This window comes from Octodon degus, unplaced genomic scaffold, assembly GCF_000260255.1.
Source record: "Octodon degus isolate 3935 unplaced genomic scaffold, OctDeg1.0 scaffold00001, whole genome shotgun sequence".
NCBI lineage: Eukaryota > Metazoa > Chordata > Mammalia > Rodentia > Octodontidae > Octodon > Octodon degus.
Genome location: NW_004524577.1, coordinates 40,844,688 through 40,856,820, shown reverse-complemented (window position 1 = coordinate 40,856,820; position 12,133 = coordinate 40,844,688). Strand labels below are relative to the sequence as shown.

The 12,133-nt window shown below is 45.3% G+C and overlaps 1 protein-coding gene across 1 annotated transcript in view; it reads left to right on the top strand.

Annotated features, from left to right (window-relative positions):
• Window positions 1-12,133, top strand: part of Itga1 (integrin subunit alpha 1) — a 156,419-nt gene that overhangs the window by 89,634 nt on the left and 54,652 nt on the right. The window contains exon 6 of the mRNA XM_023709123.1: window positions 7,142-7,315. Within this exon, the coding sequence (XP_023564891.1) occupies window positions 7,142-7,315 (174 nt within the window). The remainder of the gene's footprint in view (window positions 1-7,141; window positions 7,316-12,133) is intronic.

The following is a 12,133-nucleotide window of genomic DNA, read 5'->3' as shown; positions in this document are numbered from 1 at the left end:
TCATTTGTATTGACTCCTTCTTTCTCATTGATGCCTATTAGTCTCACATTGTTCATCTTTGCATCATCTTGCAGGTAATGGATTATTCTTTCCTGCATCCTCATTGTTTTTAAGAGATCCTTTCTTACCTTTTCACTAGCTACACCACCATCTTCTAGATCTGAAATTCTGTCTTCACTTTCACTTAAAGTGTTTTGCAAGCTTGTGATTGAGGTTTTAATTTCCTCTATATCTCTTTGACTCTGTTTCATGCAATCTGTTTCTTTCCTGAATGGTTCATTCAAGGCATCCGTCATTTTTCTAATCTTCTCTATTTTTTTTCAATGTCTTCTTTAGAAGCAGTTATAAATTCTTTTACTGCAGTGTTTTTTTTTCAGAATGGGTTTCTTCCCTATGTTTCTGTAGTTGCTTCTTTACTTCAGATTCTATGAGTTCTGAGAATTCTTTTTTTATTTCAGAAAAGAATTGTGCTCTGATTTCCTCTATATCCTTCTGCTGTTGCTTATTTATTATCTACGCTATTAATTCATGCATTTGAGCCGAGCTAGTGTCGTCTGCACTTGTTCTGGGTGGGCACTGGGTTTCCTCCATATGTTTCTGCATTTGATTCTTTAGTGCAGATGTTATTAATTCGAGGATTTCTTTTTTTATTTCCAACCTGAGTTCCTCTATGTCTTTCTGCAGCTGTTTCTTTATTTCAGAAGCCATTGATTCATTGCTTTCAGCTGTGTGATTCCCAATTTGTTCTGTGTTAGTGTCCTCTGCACTTTTTCCGGGTGGGGTTGGGTTCTGTGGTTGCATTTTGTTCATTCTCATTATTTTGTGTAGCACTGTCTTCTAACCTTTGTTGTAGATCTTCGTTGTAGTTATAACCTTAGTACGTACTGAAGTTCAGGTGCAGATCTACAAGGTTTAGATTTAGCCAGCTGCCTGGCTTGGGTCTGGCTGCTGTGCTCAGCTCCTTCCTGCTGCTGCCCTTGAGGGTGAACCTGTTGTGTCCCTGTGGCAAGATGTTCTGCTCCTGGACTAGCTGGGTGGTTCTATCCTCTACACTCTCTGCAGGGATTGTAGCTACAGGGTTACACCCCAGGCATGTAAGCCAGGTCTGAGCTGAGTCTGGAGGGGACCAGGTGGAGTAGGGGGGAGAGGCAGCTCTCCCACACACTCACTGGGCCTGGGCTAGGACTGGGTCTGGGTGTTCCAGGAACGAGGCAGAAATTCCTCCTTGGAGGGTGGGGTGGGGGAGGTGCTGAGTGGTGGGGGTCATCCCAAGGGGGTGGAAGAACGTCTCACCCACGCTGTGCCTGGGCACCCATAGTCAGTCCTGCCTGCGCAGGGTAGCTGGAAGCTCTCCCACACACTCACCAGACCTGGGCTAGGACTGGGTCTGTGGGTTCCCCGAACACGGCAGAAATTCCTACTTGGCAGGCAGGGTGGGGGAGATGCTGTGGAGGGGTGGGGGGTGTCCCAAAGGGGTGGAAGAAGGTCTCACCCATGCTGCGCCTGGGCTGGGACCCGTAGTCAGTCCCACCGGCACAGGGTAGCCCTGCTAAACTTTCTTGTCATTTAAGACATTCATTGAAGACTGAAATGTGACTTTGTCTCATTACAGAATACTCAGAAAGGCCTTAATGATCAAGCATTATGCTAGGTGTTCTGGGAGAGAAGGTCTTACAATTTTGTTTCTTGGTGTAGAAAGCTTTCACACTTAGAAAGGAAGTAAAATCATATAATTACGTGCATAATGATATATCATAAATATAAAAAGATGCATAAAGTAAAACAATTCATTGCTCTCCAAAGCAAGTAATTTATTTTAGTTCCCAAGTATGTTATCTAAAATGTTGAATATGGTTCTCAAAAGAAAAATAATTCCCACAAGTAACAATAAATACATTGTGTCTTTCCAGTTGTGAGTCATAGCGCACGCCTGCTCGTTAAGGTTGCCGAAAGTACTTTTCGTTTGCCTCCAAGTCTGCAGAGAGCAGCCAGCGACCAGAGCAGGAGGCTTGTACTTCTGGAAATCTGTGCCATTTTTGTATGGATGGGAAATAGAGGATAATGAGGAATAGGGGTTCCATAAAGATACTTGTTCAATTTTTTTTCATCGTTCCTTTTTTTCAGTCTTTTTTTTTTTTTTTTAATGTATTTGCTACAGGGGCTCACTGTGCAGCTCAGACTCATAGTGATCCTCCTGTCTCAGCCTCCCCAGTGCCGGGATTACAGGCACGTACCCCACGCCTGATCTTGGTGGCCAGCTCAGTGCACCCAGGGGTGGGGCTGAGACAGCACGTGGTGCCTGGGATGGAACCCAGGGGTTGAACCCGGGTCGCTGCGCTTGCCTAGGTAGGTGCTTACACCACTGGGCTATCACCCCAGCCCTATTTACTCATTATTTTCTAAGATAAAATGTTGCCTATTACCATACAAGGGGATCTAGAACTCTGTGGGGAAAAATAAGGCAGTATTAGTTGAGGGCTTATCTAACAGATGACTAGTAACATTATCTTTATGTGAAAGATTTGGATACATGCAGTATATCTCAGGTTCATGAGATAAATCCATAGGCCTCGTGTGCCTACTGCGTGCTATGGCCAGAGTCACGTCACCTCCCTGTCTCGGTGGCCTTGGATGTCACGGCTTCTTTCCTAGTTACTCAAGGAGCTCAAACCCCGCCCCCCCCGCCCCGCCCCACCTTCCTTCCTCTGGTAACCACTGTCCCCTTCGGAGTCGCAGGAGCTCCCTGTCACTGTCGCCATCCATCCTGCTGGTGTCCTACCAGCGCTCTTGCCATCTCCCCTTGGGCATGTCTGCATCTAACCAAACTGTTTCTTTCAGCTGTGAGCGTTGCTTACTTTTTTCCATCTAGTGAGAAAATGCCTAGAATCTTCTCTGCGCATCCCTGTCCTCTGCTGGTGTTCCTGCCTCTGCAGTGCACCTGACATTGTCACATCACATACGAAAGGTTCTGTTTGCTCTTCTTTCTCCCAATTTCTAATGTTAAAGTTCTCGCATTGTCACCTTTGACATAAATCCCAGGCTTGTCAGACCGCTCCCCGTCCCGTAGCGCTTCTCCTTCTTCCCTGGCGATCTCTTTCCGGAAGCTGGACCTTCCGGCCCCATCCTCTGCCTGCAGTGGGAGAGCGCTGAGGACTCTTGGCCCCTCCTCACAGTGTGTCCTCAAGACCTGGCTTGCTGGTTAACTTTAATTCTCGTTCTTACTTTGTTCCACCACGTGTATATACACTATGCTCACATAAATGATAAGCAGACCCGGCTCGGACACCATCAGTCCTCCGCGCAGCAAGACGTAAGCTAGGCTTGCGCTCTGAGCCTTCTCTTCTACTAGAAGCGATCAGTGGTATCTGTATTTGGGGAAACTCCCAGCAGGAGTTTGGTTTGCTGTCTGTTTCCTTGGGAGCAAACAGCCGCTCTGCCAAGCAGCACCCTACTCTGGATGTCATTCTCTGCGACCTGAGTTCTCCACCCACTCTACATGTCCCCCACACTTCTTTCCAGCTCTTGCTGCTTAGCATCCACTCCTGCTGTCTCAGCTTTCTGCTTGCTGTGTGAAGCAGTTATTTATGAGAGACGAACGTGGGTCAGCAGTGAGCACCGCAGAACAGGGGGAAGGGATAAGATCGGCCATGAGCCGTGATCCGTCCCCGAGCTCCAGCCCTGCTGACCTGGGAGCTTGTGGCGCGTCCGGGACAGCACGGCTGAGAGGAACGCAGCACCCACAGACCCGCCTGCTTCAGGGTGCTGAGAATGAGAGATAGCATGGGCCCTGCCGGCAATGAGCTCGGGACACTTGTGCAAAGAAGCAGAATTTAGACCTCACAGGATTCGAGAAGCAGGCTTATATGGAGGGACAGAGAAGCGCCTTTGGTAGAGGTAGAGTAACACTGGAGAGGATAAATTAGGTGGAGAAGAGAAGACTAAACTGCTGGCAGGCAAGGGGAGAAAGCTGGATTTTAACATGTTTTCAGGGAGCATAGCATTTCAAGGAGCCGCTCAAAGATTTATCTTTTCTCTTTTAAAAATGAGAAAAAAATGTTCCCCTTTTAAAGTACATTTCACAGGCACTGGTTAGGCTGTGAAGAGTCAGTAGATGGGAATTTTGAGTGGGAAGTTATATTATGAATGCAATAGACCATGGTTAATCTTCTAATAATATCAAGATGAATTTGAGGAGAGTGGCACTGCCGGGAGAGACCAGCTACTGCTGTGGTCTGGGTTGCGCTGGCCGAGCCAGGGTGGAATTCACGAGCGGAGATCACAGGCCGGACTGTCTCAGGTCCCAGTTGTTCCCAGACACAAACCTCAGAGGGAGGAATTGTGTGCCAGTGATTTAGAGAGGAACCAGCTTCTGCTCTGTGGAAAATAGGAAGAGACTGGGAAAGTCAGCTGAGCCCAAACACCAGGCAGCAAGGACGCCTGGGCTTATCTGAAAGGAAAGCCCCAACCTGAGCCACGCGGTGGGCTTTGCGTTTCCTTTGTGCGGGGTGAGGAGGCATAAAACCTTCTTGGTTTTTCAGCACCTTAAACTTAAGGGGCAAAAGTAGCTTAAGAGCCCAAGGGGAGTTTGCTAAAGGGAATCTTGTTGAGTAATCAGAAGTTAAGAATTTAGAAAAACGTGGGAGCCAGCCCTTTTAAATTCTCTTCTGTCTTAGCTTTTGGAAGAACAAGCTTATAGAAATCGGCCACATGCTAAGAAGGGAACTGGAGAAGTAGTAAACACGTATGAGATACAAAGCACCGATCTCTGGTTTTGCTATTCTTAGTGTGCTCATGATCTTCCTAAATAATCCAATAGTTCATGTCAGGTTATTTTTTATTTTTTAATGTATTTGGTCATTGCAGGGTCTCACTAGGCAGCTCGGATTCAGTGTGATCCTCCCGTCTCAGCTTCCCCAGTGGCTGTCTCAGCCCGCCCCAGGAGCAGGGCTGGTGTCACATGTGGTGCCAGGGGTCGAAGAGCAGTCCCTGCACTTGCCTAAGCTTGCCTAAGCAGGCACATTAGTCCACTGAGCTACCTCGCCGGGCCCTATGTCAGGTTTTATAAGACATGTAAAGTATACCTGTAAGTGCAAAGTATTAACACTCATCAACTGCTCCCCATGTACGAGAGACATGTTCTATCTCCTGAGGAGCTAACAGCTTAGAACAGGATTTGATTAAAATCAACAAGTGGGAACAAAGTGCATTTGTTAGTAGAAATAGTAGGAATTTGGGGAGATGTTCAAATGTGTAACCCTGTTTGAGATACATGATCATAATTTTAAAGAGAAACCAGTCTACAAGCTCTGTGGGCTTTGTGTAGTAATGTTAGTCAGCACAGACACACTCAGGGAGGAGATAGATGAACTTATCCAGAATTGAAAATAATAACCATCCAGTGAATTAATGGAAGGGGGAAGACACAAAGGACAAAAATATTAGCAATCAGTAGTTCTAGGGTTTAGATCACAGAACCTAGACCACGTGCTGAAAAAGGGTAAGACTGATGCATTGATTAGAAGTCTTAGTGTGGCTGCTGAATGAGAGGTGCCAGATGGATGGGCTGACGTTGTCGAGAAGAGAAGAGCATGTCTGAAGTGCTCCAGCTCGTTTGGCTGGCAGGCTCAAGGCTGGTGAGCTCCAGGAAGCAACTACTAAAGCTGAGGCGCTCGGAGAAATGAGCGCTCCAAGTGTTCACTAGGTTAGAGGGATAGATGGGAAAGTTTTCAGTTGATAGCTCCCTGCTTAATCACATAAAAGCACAGGAAAATAAAAATAAAACAAGCTACAAGATATCCTGAATGGATAAGCCATTAACTTCCACAGCAATATTTATTTACCTTGGTGCCTAGAATTAAGTAGACTGATTATCTAAGTAACAGGATCATTTCACTTCTGTTTAGGCTGAACATTTATATACACATAGAGAATACAAAACCCACATGGATTCCTCTTATTAATTATTCAGTGTTTTCCAGGATTATGAACCAAATGCTATAAGCTCACTGAAGGAAGAATGTTAAGTCTACGCAGAGGATGCTAACCATGTCCAGCAAACTCAGTTATGTCAAGGAAATACCCTGAACTAAAGCTGTGGCCATGTCTTTCCTCTTTTATTTTATACTTGTTTATTTCTTTTTTTTTTTTTTTTTTTTTTTTGCGGAACCAGGGATTGAACTCAGGCTCTTGCGCTTGCCAGGGAAGCGCTTATTCCACTGAGCCATCTCCCTGGCCCTACTTGTTTATAATTAGTTGTTTTTCACCTACTTTGTTTGCAAAGGGATTTCTGTCTATCTTTGTTCCAAATACTGTAAGTCAAGTTCTTGGGGCCAGTGGCAGAGGCGATTCATGGAGCAGTCGTTTGCTGACATGAGTAGGGCCGGATGGGGCTGAGCCACGCCTGGGTCAGCAGGCTACATGTTCGTTTCGCTTATATTCTATGTCCCATCTTAACCTTACATATGCTGTCTAGTTCTTTCTCGTGTATCTTAGATTGGACTAAGCAACTTCAAATGAAAACTCATACAGGCTACTTGTTTAAAAAATAGTTATCAATTTATCTGTATGTGGTATCATGTACTCTAATGTATCTCAACTTCTCCTTTGCTTTAGTAGAGGCAACCAGGACGAGATGACAAAAGCACGAGGGGATCTTAGGGGAGCATGTGTTGTTCTAGAGGGAGTAGCTTGACTGAAAGCCTGGGATGGGGGTACGTTAGACTGAAACCCTTTCTACTCTTACACTATGGGAATGAGTATTCTAATCTCAATTTTCTCATTTATGCAATGCTATCATTCCTATTAGTATAATCTGAATCTATGAAATGAACTAAAACAAAGCATTAAAATATAACATGGTTTTCTTATTTAGGCCTATCAAAATCATTCGGTAAAAATTGTATTCAACATTCTATTGAAGACAAGGCAGTCATTTGAGAAATTTAAAAGCAGCATCTTTAGTTTTGTTCTTTTAACAGAATGAACATGGTTATGGATATCAAAGTAGAAGGATTTCCACCTACAAAATCTTTAAACTCATCAGAAAGACTAAAATCTGTTCCATCTGACCTATAGATTTAACTTAAGAAAACTGAAAGGGAATTTTGCCAGGCTCTGAACTCACAACGGGTTGACGTTTCAGGTTGGAGTTGTGCAGTACGGAGAAGAAGTAACTCACGAGTTCAACCTTAACAAGTATGCGTCTACAGAGGAGATACTCGTTGCAGCGAAAAAGATACGCCAGCGAGGTGGCCGCCAGACAATGACAGCCCTCGGCATCGACACGGCGAGGTGCGTGCGTAAGAGCAGACCGAAGTGAGAGACGGCGCAGAACAGGGCCCAGCTCTGCGCTGGGAGGCTGAGTGAGCGGTTGTGTCAGGAGCATTTGGGTCACCTTGTTTAGAATCAGATTCAAAGTAGTTCCTGAGAATTAAGTTTTTCTACAGTGCAGTCTCATCACCCTTCACCTTTCTGTGTTACTGCAAGGATTTCATTACTGAGGAGTCAATATTTAAAGTCACTGTACTCTGTTGCATCATGTACTTTGTACTGTGTGTTCCATTTACTCTGTTTTCAGCTGAAAAGCTGAAAAGGATGAATCATAATATGATTCATTTCTATTCAGTATAATATTCTAGTATGTCTACATGGTTGTTTTTAGTATTTGACAGTATTATTAAAGTTCTGACAGGAATCTCTAAAATGTCACATTAAATATTGTCTCATTTCCAATCATTTTCAGTGCCAAGTTGGGGAAAAAATGGTTTAATTATTTGTAATACTTTGTTTCCTTCCATACTTTTCTTAAATTCTTTCTGGTTTACATCCTTTTCTTCCTTTCTACAGATTTCTTCCAGGGGAAAAATAACCCGCTGTGCAGTACAATTTTGTTTTCTAAAGACCTAAACACTGGCCTGTCTTAAAATGTAGAACAGTTCTTGTATTTCTTCCAGTCTCATTCAACTCTTATCTCTTGATATTTCTCCTTTTGTTACCATTAAGCTTAGCAAACTTCTAGACAAAAACTAAGAAATACCCAATTTTATAAGAAATCCAGGGGCTGGAGAGATACCTGGGCAGTCTAAGCACCTGCCTGGCAAGTGCAAGAACCCAGGTCTGATCCCTGGTACCACATGCTATGCAGGGGGTTATTATGATTTTAAAAACCAGAGTATATAAATTTAATATTGACATCAATAGCTTGACTTAAGGGTACATTATTATTATACTATTAAGAGATAGCTTCTAAATATTTCTAAATGATTGGTCATTCTTTGAAAGTTAACAACCACATATGTATAAGCAATGGGATATCATGATCCTTTTTCAAACACAAATATGTTCAGTAGGGGCTGAAGAGATAGCTCGGTGACCCAAGTGCCTGCCTGGCACGAGCAAGGACCCAGGTTCAATCCCCGGTACTGTGTGCTATGCCGGCCCCAGAACTATACTGTGCTGGTCCAAAACTGGGCATGGTGGCACACTGCTGTTATCCCAGTGTTGGGGAGGCTGAGACAGGAGGATCGCTGTGAGTCTGAGCTGCTTGGCAAGGCCCTGTAAAAATAAATAAATAAAAGATTAAGAAATCCAGTGATAGTTTCACGCACATTAAGAATTCTTCTGTGACATGTTTTCAACTTGTGGAGGCAGAAAAGCTAGTGACTAGGACCAGGCCTCCTTAAAATCATTACAGTGGCGCTACAAAGAATTGGTTGGATACGCAAATACTTAAAATTTCATGTACAACTTTAGATTCATTCATGTTAGAAAAACATGTGGCTCTAATTATGTGGAACCCAAGAGGAAGTGACTGCAAACAGAAGGGCTAACTTTGCATTACCTGCCTCTAGGGCCTGCTCTCCCGTGTGCGCCCACATGACCTAGGGCACCTGAATGTGCCCTCTGCACTCCTTGGCGGTGGCCGTACATTCAAAGTGAATCGAAGTGTTCTTGGAAAGTTCTGAGACTGTGAAGAGTTGTGTATTTTCCCAAAGCAAGAATGAATATTCATCATGGCAAACCAACTGAGGAAATAACTGGGCAGCTCCTGCTCCTGCATAAGCGGCCCTCCAAATGCCCACCCCCGTACGGCGCTTGCCTGTGCTCCACAAAGTGCCTAGCTGTTCCACACAGCTGACCAGGCATGGGATGCTCGTGCAGATCTGTAGCGATACTGCAGTGCTGATTGTCTTTCGCATACTCACATTTCATATTTAAGCACTTCTTGTAGATTGGTTTTCATTCCTTTCAGTCAGCAACACTTGCAAACAACAGCTTCACTTTAGGGCCCGGTACCTGCTCTCTGTGCCTGCCAGTTCAGTATAGATTTTGTGTTTTCTTCCCCCAACCCAAGCCCCATTTTCCCTCCTGCTAATAGACTTGCAGAATTTCATTACATGCCTGGATCCTGCTGCACTAAGGATGGGGACCCTCCTGGGAATTTTAACTTGTAAAGCCACATAAGGAGAACAATACCAGATTCCAAGAAAGGGGGCTGTACCCTGCTGTGTTGGTGACAAGGACGCTTGGCTTAGGACAGTGCTTTGAAACAGAAAGGCTGTGCTCAGGAGAGCTGCCAGTGGTTATGCTTCCATTACTCAAAGCCAGCCCTGATCTCAGAGAAACCAGTTTTCTTTAAGGAAGGTCTTTAGTAACCTTCAGCTGATGTTCATTTGGTGCACTTATGACCTTGGTCGTTAAGGACATTAGGTTTGGCAATCCTCTGAGGACTTAGAATTGCAAAAGGCATTGAGCCTCAGAGGCTACTCACATCCAAGACTTCCTTCAAGCCTAGCCTTTAGCATGTGTGTTGACCTTTGTCTGTGCACGTACACAAGGGAGCAAATCTCTCGATTTAATGTGTTAATTAAAACCCACTCTCACACTTGTTAAAGCTGACACAGGAAGACCTCCCTGGAGAGAAGGCTGCTGCAATAAAGGGGAGAGACTGGGCTGACTTTGAACACAGCAAGGACAAGTGGAGACTTACAGCTCTGGGTCAGATCGGAGAGTCTGTGGGTGAAAGCTCACTAAGAGCAAAATGCAAGCCAGGGAGACCCACGCTAGGCTGACCCACCGGGAGCTGCCAGGGGAATAGGAGGAAGGCCTCTCGCTCCCTCCGTGCTCTCTGTGCTTCTCTCCTGCCTCCAGATGCTGGGGCTCTTCTGCATAATTAATCTGTGGACACAAGTCGGGTGTCCTAAAATTCTGTTTATTTCTGACTCTTACCGGAGTTAATGCAGACATCCGAAGTTAGAGGCTCCGCCCCGTAAGACCGCTCCCCACTTCAGAAGAACCCACTTCAGGCTTCCACCCAGGTTCTGTGCAGCTTTTGCCCAAATTGGCCACAAATCTGAGTTTGCTGTGACCCGCATCTTGGGTTGGGTTATTTGCTAGCGTGGCTCGGAGAACTCAGGAATGCATTTTGATTACTACTATTCATTTATTATCAAATACCACAGCTCAGGAGCACCGAGGCCCTGGAGACACATAGGGCAGTGTTTGGGGAAGGGGTGCCGTGCTTCCACATCCTTGCTAGCACGCCACCCTTGTGTGTACCGCAGCCTGGAACTTCTCCAGACACCGTAGCTCAGGACTGCCTATGGCCCTTCATTAGACAAGCATGCCTGACTGCTAATTCAGACTCCGGCCTCTGTCCAGTACCTGGAGAATTAATTAGGGCTGTGAGTGTCAGGCTTCTAATCATGGTTGGCCCTTCTGGTGACCAGCCCCACCTAGAAACTCACCAAGAGTTACCATGGAATAACAGACACTCCATCACCCAGGGACCTCCAAGAGATTTGGAGGTGTAGGAGGAAGGAGGGGTGCAGATCAAATATATGTTTCTTATTTGTTCAAAGAAAACTTTACACAAAGAACATTTCACAGACGTTATTTGGGTAAAGAATGACTCACGAATCAGCCAGCACTCAGAGCCAGAGATCAACTCATCCGCTGAGGAAACCTGAGCTAAAGCTGCAGTAAGCGGGCTGAGGCCCGAGTCCAGGGTCAGACCCCAGTCTAGAGAGCCTGGCTCGGTTTTGGTCAAGGATAGCCTGATAAGGATGAAGGACAGAGATACAGAGTTTATTATCTTGCTTTCTTTGAAAAATTCTACAAAAAATTTAAGTTTTAGAAGCTGGTACAGAGCTGGAGAGATAACTCAGTGTTCTAAGTGCCTGCCTGGCAAGGGAAAGGACCCAGGTTCAATCCCCAGGACCACGTGCCAGCCCCGGAACCCTGAGCACACTGTGCCAGCCACTGACACTGGGTGTGGCGCAGCACACCTGTAATCCTAGTGCTGGGGAGGCTGAAACAGGAGGGTCACTACGGGTCTGAGCTGTAGAGTGAGACCCTGTACCAAATACATAAAATTTTAAAAAATTAAAAAAAAAACTAGTACCAGATCCTTTGTGTCCATTCCACAGCATTAGCAGTCATCAACATTGTTTCACATCTGCTTTAGGTCCCCTTAAGGAAAAGACAATCACAGGTGAAATCCCTCTGCTTGTACCACCGAGTCCTCACCTGTTACTCCGAGACATTGCTGTGCCTTTGCTGGGTATCTGTGGCACAGGTTGAAGGAGCCGTGCCAACCACTTGGAATGTCTATGCAGGAGAGCTGCTTCTTTGGCCTCTCCTTAGCTCGAGCTCTTCAACTGAAGTAAAATACTGAAGGGACTTTCACTGTAATGATTGCTGTCCGCTATACCAAATTCTAGAAATCTTCATTGTCTTAGATCGAGTTAACATATAATTTTTAATTTTAAGACTCCAGAGAGGAAAGTGTGTTGTGTAAAGGAAGTAATGGTGAGTGTGTGTGTGTGTGTGTGTGTGTGTGTGTGTGTAAGATACATAAAATAAAAAATTACCTGCATCCCTGTCATCCCTCTTCTTCCATAAACTTTATTAAGTTAAAGTCAAATTTCTTTCTTCGCACTTAGGCTGCAGTATTTTCCTCTCTCTCCACCCCACAGCCTTCTACTCCACTATAAGCAGTCCATGCCCTAAACCCCAGTTGTTCTGGTTTAGGCCTAAGACACCCCCGTTTACACGTGTGGAGGTACCTGGATCCTAGCAGCGCCATAGGCCACTTGCTCCTCCAGGGTGGCCTGGCCAGAGGTGGCGCACTGGA